Source organism: Aphanomyces astaci (genome assembly GCF_000520075.1).
Source record: "Aphanomyces astaci strain APO3 unplaced genomic scaffold supercont1.9, whole genome shotgun sequence".
In the NCBI taxonomy this organism is placed as follows: domain Eukaryota; phylum Oomycota; class Saprolegniomycetes; order Saprolegniales; family Verrucalvaceae; genus Aphanomyces; species Aphanomyces astaci.
The window spans coordinates 687667-702144 of NW_009798272.1; the positions used below are offsets into that span (position 1 = coordinate 687667).

Below are 14478 nucleotides of genomic sequence, written 5' to 3' on the forward strand. Positions count from 1 at the left end.
AGTTTCTGGGAGAATCGCATTTTCAGGAACGCCAGAAAAGTTCCACGAAAGGGAGATGAGTCATGCTGTGTCGGATCAACAAGTGGAGATGGAGCTGGAACATGAGCTTCATAGCGTCGACGATGTGGATTTAGACGTCGATGACGATGAGGAATATGACTACGCAAGCGATACGTCGTCCTATCAGTATTCATCCGACGAAGGAGCTGCGGACGAGAGCAAGTCGAAGAGGTCCAAGACCGAATCGAAGACTAGGACGACTGCCCTCAAAGTGAATACCAACATCGGATCGGCAGCCGCAGCACAGTACCAGGTGATTTCGCCAACGTCGTTGGCGACCCAGCAGAACGCACTGATTGCCGATGTCGCGAACATCCTGTCCCTTCCCAAGGCGAAAGCAAGCTTGTTGCTGCGCTACTTCTTCTGGAACAAGGAACAACTCATGGATCGGTACTGCAGCGATCCCACGGGGGTCAGCCAAGCGGCAGGGTAGGATGTGTCGCAAGAATCCGCATATTCCCATCTCATGGCGTGTCCAGGGCATTGAGTACGGGCGAAGAGGAAGAGAGCAAGGACGTGAAGAGGAGATGCGCGATCTGCTGCGAAGACGAGACGTCTCAGCTTGTGGCGCTCGGGTGCAAGCACTTCTTTTGCGTCGACTGTTGGGTGCCGTACTTGCAGATCAAGATCCAAGAAGGCCCGGGGTGCATCACAACCACTTGTCCGCAGCATGGATGCTCCGAGGTGCACACAACATCTATCTCAAGAAATATCTTAACCCGAATTCGTCAGCGGGTGAGCGACTCCATTTTCCAAAAACTGCTGCCCAAGAAGGACTACATGCGCTTCCAGGAGTACCTCCTGCGATCGTTTGTCGACATCAACAAAACTGTCAAGTGGTGTCCGTCCCCTGGCTGCGACAAGGCGATCGCGTCCTCTGGCGGACTCATGACCGTGTCGTGTGTGTGCGGGTGTCTCTTTTGCTTGCGGTATGTTGTACGTACGTACGGTCATATTGTGCAATATGAGAGTGATTTCGCCAAATAGCGATACAAAGATTAGTATATATGTGGTTTTGCCCAATGCGGACGTTTGGATTGGCAGAATATATTCAACATGACGTGATTTGATTGGCTCAGGCGGTTCTTTCATCGATTTATTCTGCTGAAGTTTCGAATCGATTGGACAATATGTGTGTTTTGGAAGTAGGAACCACCACTATGTTGATATTCACATCAACAGATATGTAGTCTCGAATCAATATATCTATTCAAAAGTGAATATGATTTATTACTACGTAGTAGTAATAGTAGTGTTGATGTACCTACCTGTTGTAATCCTTTCCCGTTGCACACTGACATATATATATATGAATTCAGTTTGAATATATATATATATATATATACTCGTTTGAATATCTGTGACCTGTCTCGCGACTGGATCTTTGTATAGACGTAAGGATGTTCAAAGTGAATCCGTTTATATATATATATACAGTCAGATATGTACTCCCTGTGAAATATATATATACATGAGTATGTCTACTCTCGACTGGTCCATGGAGTCTTTCAATCTTGACGGGACGAGGATGATGATGATGTTATTGTAGCTGCGGAGACGAAGCACACATGCCCGTGACATGCGATCAGTTGGCCACGTGGCAGGAAAAGTGCAAAAACGAGAGCGAAACCGCCAACTGGATCCTCGCCAACACGAAAAAGTGCCCCAAGTGCTCGATCCGCATCGAGAAGAACCAGGGGTGCAACCACATGACGTGCCGCAGTTGCAAATACGAGTTTTGCTGGGTACAAATACATATATATATGTCTGGGATGACATTCGACTGATGGAATCCGACTAATATGATATTGGTGGTATGTTGTAGACGTGCATGGATGTCTGGTCCAACCACAACGCCAACACGGGCGGGTACTACAAATGCAATCGGTACGACCCAGATACGGTCCCGTCTGACACGGACGCCGCCCGCGCCAAAGCCGAATTGGACCGATACCTTCACTACTACCAACGGTTTGTTTCGAACGCTCCAGTGGGAGTCAAGAATGACTGAATGGTAGGTTTGCCAACCACGCCGAAGCCGGCAAGTTTGCCGCGCGCAAGCGGGACGACACGGACCGACGCATGGCCGAGTTTGAAGCGGAAGCGAACGGGTCGTACATGGACGTGGGGTTTCTCAACGCTGCGATCGAGACGCTCATCGCGTGCCGCCGCGTGCTCAAGTTTTCGTACGTGTACGCGTACTATTTGCCCCAGGGCAAGGAGAAGGACCTGTTTGAGCATTTGCAAGAGGTACATGCAAGCCATAAATAGTGTGCTTCTAATTGGTGGTTTGCGTAAATTGATTGGATTTGTGGCGTAGGATTTGGAGAAAAACACTGAACATTTGACCGGCTTGGCTGAGAAACCATTGGACAAGATGGACCGGTCCGACATAATCAACTACACGCGCGTGACGGAAAACTTTTTGAAAAACATTTTGGGCGACGTGGACAACGGATTGCTTTCGAATTAGATGGCGATCAAGCAGACGAGCCGCCGCAGGACCGGTACAACACAAGAGGGTGGTGCTGGATGGGGGGTCTGGATGGACGGCTTTGAAACGATCTCACCACTTTTAAATAAATATCAACACCAAAGAACACATCTCAAGACATGATGGGTGGTATTTATTCAGCATCGGGCGGGGGGGTTGTGTGACCAGCTCCTTCGACAAACCCTGCAATGTCGTCGTCAGTCTCCGACGTACATGTGTGACAATGTTAAAAGCTTGACAGGCAAGGTCAAAGGCAAGGTCCCCAGGAAGTATGCAGCTGTCCAGCCAGACAGTCCTCCGCCCACGATACAGTAGCGTTAGACGTGGCGCCTCCTGGCTAATGGCTTCGTTCTTTCAATATGAAATCTAGATTCCTCCAATAATTTCACGCTATTTTTGTCAACTTGTACAACAAGAGCATGTAATATAACGTTAGGTAGCTAACTAAAAACACGTAGCTACTACCTAAAGCTCTGCAAAACTGAGGTGTACTCCAGCCATAACAGCCCAAAACTACGAGGCACGACCGCCACTAGTACTGTTGGATCTTCACAAACGTAACCAAGTGTACATACTGTAGACTGAAAAGCTAAAAGTGTCGACTCTGGCATTTCCTACTGGTAGCTAACGATCCAATGCACGAGCTTAACGTTACGGTGATAGGAGGTAGTACGTACTGTACCTCCTATCACCGTTCCCTCAATCGTTGAGGCTCATAACTATTGGATGACTCGGACTGCTAACTCGTCTCTCAATGCGCCGACTGCAATGTCGTCACGTCTCTCGCCAACAATCCGATGGCTTGCTTGTTGGATCATTTGCCAAATCAACCTCTCGGTCTCGAACGTGTAACCGGATATCCGGATAATCGACTGGCATGGGCAGAAAAGTGTTCCGAAAGAAAAAAGTGCGCGCTGTGGACATGCATCGCTTGGTATACCTGGGCAATGCCGCGCTGCGCACTGTGTCGCGTGATGTGAAGGACGTCATGCAGATCGCGCCAGTCGTCAAGGCGATGAAGAGCATTGTGGTAAGTTCACCCAGTCCACGACATGGCTTGTGATGCTTTTTAGGGCGAACACCAAGGGCTCGGTCTTGCAGGTCCTCAAGTTGGCGTGAACCAACGCTTCTTCCTCATGATTGAATCCATCCCTCAAGGTAATGTCGCATTCGGTCTCTGTAACGCATCGTCACCGTGTATATGTGGTGTCGTAGACGACGACACGCCGTTCACGTACGAAGCAGTGATCAACCCCGTGATCAACTCCAAGTCGGCCGCCGTGACCAAGGACTTTGAAGGATGCTTGAGTTTCCCTGGGTACCAAGGCGTCGTGTCGCGAGCCGAAGTGATTGACGTCACGTACACGACACTGGACGGCCGCAAGATTGAAAACCGAACGCTCGCCAACCTCCACGCGCGCGTATTCCAGGTATCTATCATCCATCCACCCACCCACCCATCCTCATGTCGATTCGTTCCACCCACTCCTCCATGATGTTTACGGCACTGTAGCATGAACTGGACCACTTGGATGGCGTCATGTTCCTCGACAAGATCGACATGTCGGTACGTAGCCCCCTCCTTCGTCGATTGTTGTCTGCCGTCGCTCACTGTTGCATCGACAGACGTTGATCCACGACGATGAATTCCGCAGCCGAGACTACTTGGACCTCCAAATGCTCCTTAAAGACGACTAATCATCATCATCTGTGGGGTATTCATGTGTTTTTTAATATTTTTAAAAAATATATATTACACAAACGCTTTGTGGTCTGTGTCAGTCAAACTCCGCAGTTTCGACGGCGCTGGTGCTGCCACGTCATAAAGTGCAAAGAGACCTTTGTACACCGCCAGGGTGGTCAACCCAAACAAGCCCAGCCACAACCACCGGGACGACTCGGCTTGGAAGAAGGCATCACCACGAACCAACTCTTCAACACATTGACTCCGTCCCTTGATCTATGCGACACAGTTAGGATGTACTACATATGGGCTGTACTTTCATCTCCAATCAGGCCATCACGCAGCCAAGCAACATCACATGAACATCATCGCATAGAACACGTGGAGATGATTATCATGTATACTCGAACGAGTAGGAAGATCGATGACTACGTATGTTGGTACTAGGGAGCTTGGTGGACTGTATCACAGACGTCACGCCACCATGATAGTGATGGTATCCCCATAAACAGGAAGGCCATGCAATGGTATTGAGTGATAACGTCATCATGGAGCCCATTTCACAAGCTACTACTTACTGTCCCAAGCAAGCCAGACATTGGGATGGCTGAACCACCAGAGCAGGGCAAACTCAGGAATACCAAGCAATCCACCGACATAATATGGTCAAATCCGATTATATTTGGACTTTTCGAGTAGAATCGAATGCCAAAAGTATTGAGAATGTTCTAGCCAATCAAAGTAGTGCACAACGAGAAATGTCATCCAATCATCGATTAGAATCAATTCAAAAAATATTCCTCATATAGACATTGAAGAAGCTTCAAATGTGACCCAAATGTATACATTGAAGAAGCTAGAAACCTGACTCGAAACAGTAAAGTCCAAATTTCACTGACAATATAGTAGTAGTACATACAGTAAGTATATATCATCGTACCACAATGCCATCGTGGAGTTCTTTCGCAAACTCTTGCGCGACGACCTTTTGGGCGTTAGCAGGTACGGCCACCACCCGCCCGAGGAAGTCGAGGTGCTTCAATGGCACCACGTCTTGCTCGGCGAATACGCGGCGGCGGTTGGTTCCGTCCTGCTTGACGCTGTACGTCGCGGCCTTGGTGTCTCGATGGACAAACCAGAGCATGGCGTGCGGCTGGCCTGCGTGGTACGGCTCGGAGACGCACCACGACGGGATGTACTTGTTGGGGAGGGCAGTCGGGTCAAACGACTCGTCCTTATCGAAGATGCGCATCATTCGTTGCGACGGGTCGAAGTGAACGTGCAGATGGTTGGCTTCTAGCTCGGTCACGATGTGCCAGAACGCAGTATCGTCCATCGACGTTGTGTCCACGGCGATCTCGACCGTGGATACGTGGAAGTCCATGTCGAGGGGTGGCGGCCGCCGCCCGACGGATGATTTCGCCGCGGCCAGGAGCGTGCCGGCGTCGCCCTTGGCATTGGCGAGAAGCAGCGCTTCCATCAAAGTCCCAAACGCAAGCCAGTGTATCACATTCACCTTGTCAAGGACAGACAGGGTGATCCCGCCGATGCGCGACGTGTGTCGGGAAAACGACTCGCTCACGTCGCATCCTTGTTGATACCGGAGTTCCGACAGCACGAAGAACGCCAAGAGGCCAGACACAACGACCAGAGTCCATCGGTTGTAGCGTCTTCCTCTGCCGCCTCCACCGCCGCTTGGCGACGCCGACGTCCGGTGGTCCGACGACCGACTCGACTCACCTGCCGGCATCGAGTTCTTTCGTGGCATACTCGCGCGTGGACTGTTCACCTGATGATTCTCATGCGGTAGCTGATCTGGATTTACTCCGCTATGCCGGCGTTGCATCGTGCAGAGGTTGGTTCCAGGGGGCGGTTGAGCGGGCGGCACACGAACAGTGAGATCACTTCTTCACGTGTGATTGAGGTACATACAAGTACGTCGTACATTAAGATGTACTTCAATGTTACATCCTATTAATACTTGTAGTTCTTCAGTAACGTTAGTATGAAATACTTTGTCCTTATAATAACGTACATTGTACATTTTGTGTACGCTCGTACATGAACAATGTACGTTTGATTGTCGCCAACACAAGATGGAGCAGGTCTTCGAGCAGCTGAGTGAAGACTCCAAGGACTTCTGGACACCTCGAAGCATTGCTCGCATTCCACAGCCGACTCCTCTCGAGTTCTACCGCAACTACGTGAGCAAGAACATCCCAGTTATCATCACCAATGCCATGGACAGTTGGCCTGCCATGGCCAAGTGGACCAACGAGTACTTGGTCGACGCTCTTGGAGAGACTCAAGTGACGGTGGACGTGACTCCATTTGGCTATGGCGATGCTGTGGTACGTCATTCCATCGTTCATACGTGGCATCCGTTGACGCATCCCTTCCAGACAACCGTTGGCACTGAGAACGTGTTTGTCATGCCCGAAGAACGCTCCATGGCGTTCCGCGATTTCTTGGCCATCCTGCACGACCCGTGCTTTGACGGGGTTCCGTACCTTTCCCACCAAGTACGTCCATGTCCACTCACATGAAACGTCTCCTCTCCCTTCCATCGTGCGATCCGCATATTCCAGTTCATCCATTCACGTGTCCTTCGATTAGAATGACAGTTTGCGCGACCAATTCCCCGCCTTAGTAGATGATGTCGACCCCATGCTTGCATTTGCATCAGAAGCGTTTGGAAATACACCCGAAGCTGTGAATCTCTGGATCGGAGACGAAAGGGCCGTGTCTACGATGCACAAGGACCATTACGAGGTGCGCCAGTGATCAATTCTTCATGCATAGGTCACCATGTCATGCTGGTAGAACATGTACTGCGTCGTGCGGGGTCGAAAGCACTTTTCCTTGTTGCCGCCGTCGGACGTGGCCTTCTTGTATGAGACAGAGTACCCCACTGGACGATATCGCAGCACTCGTGAAACTACCATCCATGACGAAACTCCTACCATTCTCCACCAGTGTCGTTCCCATCCTTCGTGGTATATCTGGCTAAGCTGAACCAAATAAGAGATAGGGTTCATCTATATGGTAGGTCCATTGCCATGCAGGACAACAACGACTTGACGCCGTGGATACCAGTGAACCCGCTGCATCCACAAGTTGAAAAGTACCCATTGACCAAGGTAGGTACTTAGTACCGATGAGTACTTTCCACAGTTGTACCTTTGTGCCGATGTAGCACCTCCAACCGTTGGTCGTGACACTCGAAGCCGGCGAAACGCTGTACTTGCCGTCGTTGTGGTACCACCGAGCGACCCAACTGACCGAGACCGTGGCCGTCAACTACTGGTGAGTGATTGTATCTACTAACGTTGTTACAGTGGATAACTACTAACTATCCATCATTCATGCCCTTCGACGGTGTACTAGGCACGACATGGAGTTTGATGCCAAGTATGCGTACTTTAACTTTGTCCACGGCGTCGCCAGTGCCGTTCGCGATTCGACAACGACATCCGCCCCTGACAACATGTGTAGTTAACTAGCTTGGCCTTGGAATACAGTATACGACTACGTACTACAGTAGTCATAGGAGGATTCATAGTTGTAGTAGTACAGTTCTACTAGTACAGTACTATTCTTCTAGACATAGTACTTCGAAGTAGTACAGTACTACTAGTACAGTACTCTTCTTCTACTACTACTACGTAGTAGTAGAATCAGTTACTCGGACCGTTTCAACGGCACATTGCACTTGGAACTACGGCATTGCTCCCAAGGCACATGGCAACGAGAGCTCGAGAAGAACATCCCACTCGTCGGGTGTCCATCTCCCAATCATCAATCAACCACTGGCCCCGACGAAACTACACCAAACCCTGGCTGACTAGCCCAACCCCCCAAGCATTAGGTACTGTATACCTACCTACCTATATGTACAGCACCTGTGTCTAGCTATGTTCATTTTACTCGTACAGAGTCATGTCCGACACCGCCGCTCCCTCCGACGTCCACCAACTTTGACGCGATGCCTGGATGGGACACGTCGCCGCCCCAAACCGCTCGCATATTGGTGCACCAAATTCTGGCCAAGCCGCACAAAGACGCAAAGCATCGCAAAGGTGTTGGTTTGTCGGAAGTGACTGTGCTCATTGGATGGTGTAGGGCATGCAAGGGGTCTCAGCCGACAGCAAGTGCTGGATGCCAAGACATACATCATGGACTTGCGGCGGGAAATCGACTGGCGGCTGGCTTGCGATGCAGACCCGATCCACCTGGACGAGGGCGAGCGAAACCACTCGACACCCACGTCCGACGACGACTGGTCGCAATGCATGTGAATAGTATCAGGATATATTAATAGTAGGTAGTCTTAGGACCACCACCCGACTACCTACATGAAGTACTTTACACGTTACACTAATACTAGTAAGCTCTACCTTTACCACTTGAAGGATTCTGTACGTCCAGCTGTAGTTGAACGTAGTACTTACTACTATTAATTAGCCTTTGACATGAACGTTATCAACTCGTCGCTACTTACCAAGGCATGGATTTCACCTTAAGTTACTGTACATACCACGTCACATGTGTGAGGTAGTGTTTTATGTATACTTCAAAGAGTGGGGGCATTTCAGAACTTGCTCATCCACATTCAACATATCTGGGGGGAGTTTCGTGGGGCAGTACAATTACTAATGTAGTAAGTACAAGCTTCTTATACCTAACACGATCACAATATCTATCTATATATTGTGAATTCGCTATAAATTTCCAAACAGTATTGAATCACGCCGGAGTTCTGATTGGTTGAATGTATACGTGTCCTCTTGTCCTCTTTGCAAGAGCCAATCAAACCCACTCAAAAAAATGGATTAGCCAATCGCGTCGATTCGTGATTCGCTTCGGCGGCGAGATATTCGATTATATGATGGGGTCTGGAAATTCATACAATTTCTAACAATGAACCCACTGGTGATGTGGGTAAACCAACAGCATTCTTCATCACGACAAGTCCGTCACCATTGTTGGTCCACCCAAGGTCATAGCTGGTGTAGTCACCCCCAACTTGACTAAATGAGTTCGATCGACTACGATCCTACAGCTTGGGTTGATGTGGCTACAACGACAAAGTGTCTGTCAACAAAGGCTTTACATACCAGGAGGTATTTTGTACAGCCAACAATCGATTCGATTTACTCCAAGTACGACTACTGTACACTGGAACGAGTACTTTTTGTCTACTTGTACCGATCTCGAAACAAATTGTGGCGCTGCTTAGCCCCGTGTCCCGTCGAGTACTCCATGTACTTAGACCCATCTGCCCCGGACAAGGCGCCCATGGTCGTCTTCTTCTTCTTGCCAGACAACCGGGACAGGTCTTCGTCGCCCCCAATCTTTGAAATCTCGGCGTTCTCGTCGCTACAACACCATGTAAACACAATCAATCCCATCAACGACGTGAGATGCCACGTACTCGATAAACTTTTCCAAGTCTTGGGCCTCCAGCACTTCTGCGAGCAACTCACTTTGCGAGTCTTTGCTTGTAAATACGCCTATGTACATATACTATCACGTTCAGTTGACAAATCCATATATATATATATATACACTAACAACAATAACTAGATAGACGACACCCAAGGTAGCTTAGCTAGTTTACCTTCAAACGTAGCCTTGTCGTACAGCTCCGTCACGACTTTAAACGTGTACCCTTGGTCCACGAGGTACTGCTGGCGCTTGTTCGAGTAGTACATTTCGTGTGTGTCGGTGGAGATTAACGTGTAGAAAAACGCGTTAAAGCCACCGGTCGCGTTAGCCTTGGGGCGCAAAATACGACCCAACCGCTGGGCTTCTTGCCGCCGCGATCCAAAGTGAGAACTCACCTACGCTCGATGAATAATATCGAAAAGATATTAATAGTAGTATTGTGCTTTCGAGTGACATTTCATTGTGTTGTGGTTTCTCGTTGGAATTTAAATCGATTTGATTGGCTACTTCAGATGAGCTCAAAATTATTAGCCAATCAAAACCCATTTCTCAATGAAATTCAACCAATCAGATCGATTGTGGATCAATTTGGTCGGCGCGATTATTCGATTGCACAACCCCTCCCCAAATGTGTACTATCAAATCGACAATATATAATACAAATCGTCTTTCTATCTACACACTTACTTGAATGATCACGTTTGCTTCGGGCAAATCGATGGATGTGTCCCCGACTTTTGAGATGCAAATGACATTCACATGGGGACTGGACCGGAACGACTGCAGCAGCCGCATGCGTTCGCGTTCGCCCGTGCCCCCGTAAATGAACCCCTGCGTGAAATATTATATATATATATAAATATCGAGGTAGATCACGAATAATAAAGGTGAGGGTAGTGTATAATATATATATATTACCTTTTGAAGTTTGGTTGCATACAGTCGCAACGCAAACACATCGTCTGAAAAGAGCAGGATCTTATCGCCGCGGTCTTCGTGGTACTTGATCAAATACTCGGCGGCCGAAAACTTGTTGGGGTTGGCCACGTACAGCAGCGCCCGTTTGCGTGCACTCACGTTTTCCTTCAAGTACTCTAGAATACGAGGCACCATATTGTGAATTATATTCGCTAAACACTTTTAAACTTCGCGTGGTTTTGCCTACTCAATATGGAATCACGTGCTAGAGTTCTGATTGGTTGAAAAAGATATGTGACCTTTCTGTAAGAGCCAATCAAATCCACTCAAAAATTCGATTAGCCAATAGCGTCGATACTCGCGATTCAATTCGACGGAGTCAGAAATTTGTACCGAATCATCCACAATTGTAAACATACTTTTATATTTGTCATGTATTATGTCGTACAAGATTAAACGAACTTGGTTGATAGTCAACAATACTAGTCTACATATTCGTCAAAAAATAATAAAAATATACTAGTATATATATGTATATCTTCACACCACATCTATACTGTTCCAAATAGATTACCAGCAAGAGCTACTACTTTACATACATACCAGCATAAAAGGGGCCAGTCATGGGGCACCACACTTCGACACATGAAACGTTGGCCAAGAACCCCGATTGCGTCAGGTCCATCCAGTTGGCCTCGTACAGCTTGGGGCCGATGAGAAAGTTCAAGTCCCCAATCAAGTCGTCTTCGCGAACGAGGGTCGCGGTGAGTCCGAGCTTGCAGTGGCACGCAATGGACCCGATGACCTTGCGAAACATCTTGGCAGGCACGACGTGCACTTCGTCTAGCAAGATGCATCCCCATTCGCGGCTCTGGATGATGTCCATCACGGCCGCCGACTGCGCCGCGCGGTTTCCCCCGAACGCAACCATGGTGTACGTCGTCACAATCACGCCCGACACGGGGTCGATGTAGTCTTTTGCCACACTCGTAAAGCTATACACCATGTTACACAGTTTGAACAAGTAGACATACAATGCTATACACCATGTATTGAAGCATTGAACATGTAGAAATCACACGCTAAACACCATGTAGAAAACATTGAAATATTAAACGTAGAAATACAATAAGGCCGAGTCTGGATATCACAATATTATTTGATGTCAAATAATATTCTGACAGAGCATTCCCTTTTCCAATGGGAGGTGAAAAAATATTTTCAAAAAAGATTCTCATATGACCTCTCCATGATAAAATTTCAAACTATTGCTAGAATATCATGGAGTAGATATACATTGGACAGTTGCCGTTGAAACTATTTTCTGTCAGAAAACAGTAAAACTTCGACGTATTACAGTGAACGAGGGAATTTAAGCCACCCATACCGACGTTCGTTTCAATATTGCTGTACTTAACCAATCAGAATCATGTATTTCAAACCAGTTGGTTTGATTTGTCGAAATAATATCGAAGTTGCCCAATCAAACTTCAATAATTCGAATCAAAGTGTGGCTAATAAATTCCCTCGTTCACTGTATGTCCATTTATATATGTCAGATTTAGTAGCCAAATACACGCAAAGAAGGTGTCGTGTGGAAAATTGTCCTAATATATTTCTGAAAAATCGCAAAAAGACGGGTATTTTCTGACATTTGTTTTGTGGCAGAGTGGCCGTAAACCATTTTAAACGTTTTAAATGGAGATATAAAATGCTACAACCCATTTGAAACATTCAAATTAAATGTAGACATACAGTAAACCCCTCGTTTCCAACACGGTCAAGTAAGTGCCATTTCGTGTTGTGGCGTGGTTTCTCGTTGGAATTTAAATCGATTTGATTGGCTACTTCAGATTAGCTCAAAATTATTAGCCAATCAAAACCCATTGCTCAATGAAATTCAACCAATCCGATCGATTGTAGATCGGTTTGGTCGGCGTGAAATTCGATTGCACCCCAACTTTGTATATCACATCGACAATACGCACCGTGCAATTTTCTTCTCTGGAATGGACGTCCACATTTTAAATTGCGCCGTCCACTGCTCCACCGACACGGCCGACGTACACAGACACAAACATGACTTTTTGATCGTCGACGCCGCCGTGACCCCTGCCAACAGCGTCAACATCCATCTCGTCAGGGAATGAGAAGGTAGGTACCTGTCAAGGTCTTGCCGGCGCCGCACGGAAGCACAATAATGCCTGAACGTGCGCGGCCGTTTCCAAACATTTTACTGAGCGACTTCTCCTGATACTCTCGGATACGCGTCGTGGGCTTCAAATCCATGTCGATGTCCGGGATAGACTTGTCGTTGCGAAAGTCGTACTCCTCCATCAACGGGAAATCAATGTCTACGCAAAATATCAAACATATTCATTCATGACGATCCTGTTTGTAGAAACCACATGTGACATCGTTCAAACACTTGCGACACTGTCGCGATGCGTCGACGTGGTATTCATATGCAAATCGCTGCTCCTCGTCGACCACAAAACACATACCGAGACATGCGCGCTTGACTTGCTCGACATGAGTCTTGCGAATGCGGAAACTCACGGTTTGCACCGTAGTAGCGGCCGCCGCGGCCTTGGCGCGCTGCTGATCCTCGGTCTGATCGTAGTCTTCCATGAGAAGCTGCTCGTACTGCTTGTTGGCTTGGTCTTCCGCGCTGATTTCCTTTTGTAGAAACTCACCCGTCGCGTTGTACGTCGACGCCGCGCCTATCCATGAGGATCATATCCAGCCGCCATGGTTGAAGACATGGAAATGTAGCCTAGCAACCTGCCCCCAGGACATCTTCTTTCACGCGAGCCAGTCGAATGGATTCCTCTTCGAGAAGACGCTTGAGCACTTTGGGGTACAGCGATTCGACATAGTATTCGTTGTGATGCAGCACCAACTTGGCCTTGCCATAACTGGCCGTGCATTCCTTGATGAATTGGACAATCACGAGCGGCAAGTGGTTCTTACTCAATCGCTCCAACACCTTGGTGAAAATGAGTAAATCCCACACGATGGACGTTGTACCTTGACGATGCTTTCGGTCTCAATCGACACGGACACGGCGGCATACAGGGAGTACGGTGTGAGCTTGTATTCATGCAGAAACTCGGGACGAGACACAGGTTCCGAGATCGCGACGAGAAAGTCGTATGCTTGTTTGTACAGCGGACTGAATGCTTCGAGGAAGATGCGACCATTGGGACACACCCACACCTATGTACCAGAGGATGATCGTAAACTGTTGATGAAACGAGTCAACACATCGAGAGAAACAAACACAGAAGTGTATAACCACATACCGGACGAGACGCGTGATCGTTCTTCATTTTCAACGACGAAAAGTCTTGGTATTGCGAGTTGCCGGAATCGCTCTCGAGCGTAGTCAATCGCTTCTGGATGCGCTGACTGAGCTTGTTACTCGCCATCACGGCGTCAGACGACTGTGTGGGATCGTTGTCGTCATCTACATACGCCTGGAGGTCCTCGTCAACGCCGCCGCCGTAGTCTTCAGCAAGAGTCCGCTTCTTCGGGACTCGCGTCGATGATGTGCTCATGATGATGGAAATCGAATAATGTGGGGTTCAACAGATTATTTATTTTGGTCCAATCCAAAAGTCCTTTGATTGATTATTTTAAGGAATCACGAAAAATCGATTCAACAAATGGCGAAAATATTATAAATTTGCGACTCTCGTGTTTTTGATGAAATTACAGATAAATTCGTAAATAGCCAAAATAAAGAAATCGGATTGGCTGACATTCATGCATTCGTGAAAATTACCAATAAAATACTACGATTGTCTGTCATCCCTTCAAAGTTAATACACGAACCCATCAAAACATTAAATGTGAAAGGGTCGCTGTCCCT

The 14478-nt window shown here is 47.8% G+C and overlaps 6 protein-coding genes across 8 annotated transcripts; 4 read left to right on the forward strand and 2 right to left on the reverse strand.

The window, feature by feature from the left end:
• Nucleotides 1-18: 18 nt before the first annotated feature.
• On the forward strand, nucleotides 19-2931 carry H257_05046. Of its 2 annotated transcripts, XM_009829763.1 has the most exons (7): nucleotides 19-489; nucleotides 540-744; nucleotides 793-989; nucleotides 1610-1805; nucleotides 1886-2031; nucleotides 2079-2310; nucleotides 2381-2931. In XM_009829763.1, exons 1-7 carry the CDS (start codon nucleotides 56-58, stop codon nucleotides 2531-2533), a joined length of 1563 nt encoding a protein of 520 aa, XP_009828065.1. In that variant the 5' UTR covers nucleotides 19-55; the 3' UTR covers nucleotides 2534-2931. The 2 variants fall into 2 exon arrangements, with proteins under 2 accessions (XP_009828065.1, XP_009828064.1); XM_009829762.1 differs by having other exon boundaries at nucleotides 540-989.
• A 456-nt stretch (nucleotides 2932-3387) lies between these two features.
• H257_05047 (peptide deformylase) lies at nucleotides 3388-6138 on the forward strand. Its single transcript, XM_009829764.1, has 5 exons — nucleotides 3388-3584; nucleotides 3628-3712; nucleotides 3770-3984; nucleotides 4068-4121; nucleotides 4181-6138. Exons 1-5 carry the CDS (start codon nucleotides 3432-3434, stop codon nucleotides 4250-4252), a joined length of 579 nt encoding a protein of 192 aa, XP_009828066.1. The 5' UTR covers nucleotides 3388-3431; the 3' UTR covers nucleotides 4253-6138.
• On the reverse strand, nucleotides 4264-6139 carry H257_05048 (hypothetical protein). Its single transcript, XM_009829765.1, has 2 exons — nucleotides 5179-6139; nucleotides 4264-4514 (listed from the first exon to the last, which is right to left on the reverse strand). The coding sequence occupies exons 1-2, from the start codon at nucleotides 6082-6084 to the stop codon at nucleotides 4308-4310; spliced, it is 1113 nt and encodes a 370-aa protein (XP_009828067.1). The 5' UTR covers nucleotides 6085-6139; the 3' UTR covers nucleotides 4264-4307.
• A 195-nt stretch (nucleotides 6140-6334) lies between these two features.
• On the forward strand, nucleotides 6335-7737 carry H257_05049 (hypothetical protein; the record flags this gene model as incomplete). Its single annotated transcript, XM_009829766.1, has 7 exons — nucleotides 6335-6589; nucleotides 6641-6760; nucleotides 6855-7010; nucleotides 7062-7234; nucleotides 7288-7378; nucleotides 7435-7544; nucleotides 7626-7737. The coding sequence occupies 7 exons, from the start codon at nucleotides 6335-6337 to the stop codon at nucleotides 7735-7737; spliced, it is 1017 nt and encodes a 338-aa protein (XP_009828068.1).
• A 242-nt stretch (nucleotides 7738-7979) lies between these two features.
• On the forward strand, nucleotides 7980-8536 carry H257_05050 (hypothetical protein; the record flags this gene model as incomplete). The annotated part of the gene is made up of 3 exons (XM_009829767.1): nucleotides 7980-8106; nucleotides 8174-8317; nucleotides 8361-8536. 3 exons carry the CDS (start codon nucleotides 7980-7982, stop codon nucleotides 8534-8536), a joined length of 447 nt encoding a protein of 148 aa, XP_009828069.1.
• Nucleotides 8537-9329: 793 nt separating this feature from the next.
• On the reverse strand, nucleotides 9330-14180 carry H257_05051. Of its 2 annotated transcripts, none has more exons than XM_009829768.1 (12): nucleotides 13910-14180; nucleotides 13635-13823; nucleotides 13389-13593; nucleotides 13109-13327; nucleotides 12767-12958; nucleotides 12593-12716; nucleotides 11208-11599; nucleotides 10605-10780; nucleotides 10374-10517; nucleotides 9859-10081; nucleotides 9673-9751; nucleotides 9330-9617 (listed from the first exon to the last, which is right to left on the reverse strand). In XM_009829768.1, the coding sequence occupies exons 1-12, from the start codon at nucleotides 14162-14164 to the stop codon at nucleotides 9437-9439; spliced, it is 2379 nt and encodes a 792-aa protein (XP_009828070.1). In that variant the 5' UTR covers nucleotides 14165-14180; the 3' UTR covers nucleotides 9330-9436. The 2 variants fall into 2 exon arrangements, with proteins under 2 accessions (XP_009828070.1, XP_009828071.1); XM_009829769.1 differs by having other exon boundaries at nucleotides 9673-9764.
• Between the last annotated feature and the right edge of the window lie 298 nt (nucleotides 14181-14478).

Coding starts and splice junctions, on each gene's coding strand:
- H257_05048 (XM_009829765.1), bottom strand. CDS start 6,084: ATGCAACGCCGGCATAGCGGAGTAAATCCAGATCAGCTACCGCATGAG. Junction 4,515..5,178: donor AACTCCACGATGGCATTGTG/GTACGATGATAT, acceptor TGTGTCGCATAG/ATCAAGGGACGGAGTCAATG.
- H257_05047 (XM_009829764.1), top strand. CDS start 3,432: ATGGGCAGAAAAGTGTTCCGAAAGAAAAAAGTGCGCGCTGTGGACATG. Junction 3,585..3,627: donor AGGCGATGAAGAGCATTGTG/GTAAGTTCACCC, acceptor GATGCTTTTTAG/GGCGAACACCAAGGGCTCGG. Junction 3,713..3,769: donor GATTGAATCCATCCCTCAAG/GTAATGTCGCAT, acceptor GTGGTGTCGTAG/ACGACGACACGCCGTTCACG.
- H257_05051 (XM_009829768.1), bottom strand. CDS start 14,164: ATGAGCACATCATCGACGCGAGTCCCGAAGAAGCGGACTCTTGCTGAA. Junction 13,594..13,634: donor AGACCGAAAGCATCGTCAAG/GTACAACGTCCA, acceptor ATTTTCACCAAG/GTGTTGGAGCGATTGAGTAA. Junction 10,082..10,373: donor AAGCAAACGTGATCATTCAA/GTAAGTGTGTAG, acceptor CATCGAGCGTAG/GTGAGTTCTCACTTTGGATC.
- H257_05046 (XM_009829762.1), top strand. CDS start 56: ATGAGTCATGCTGTGTCGGATCAACAAGTGGAGATGGAGCTGGAACAT. Junction 990..1,609: donor GGGTGTCTCTTTTGCTTGCG/GTATGTTGTACG, acceptor ATGTTATTGTAG/CTGCGGAGACGAAGCACACA. Junction 2,032..2,078: donor TACCTTCACTACTACCAACG/GTTTGTTTCGAA, acceptor ACTGAATGGTAG/GTTTGCCAACCACGCCGAAG.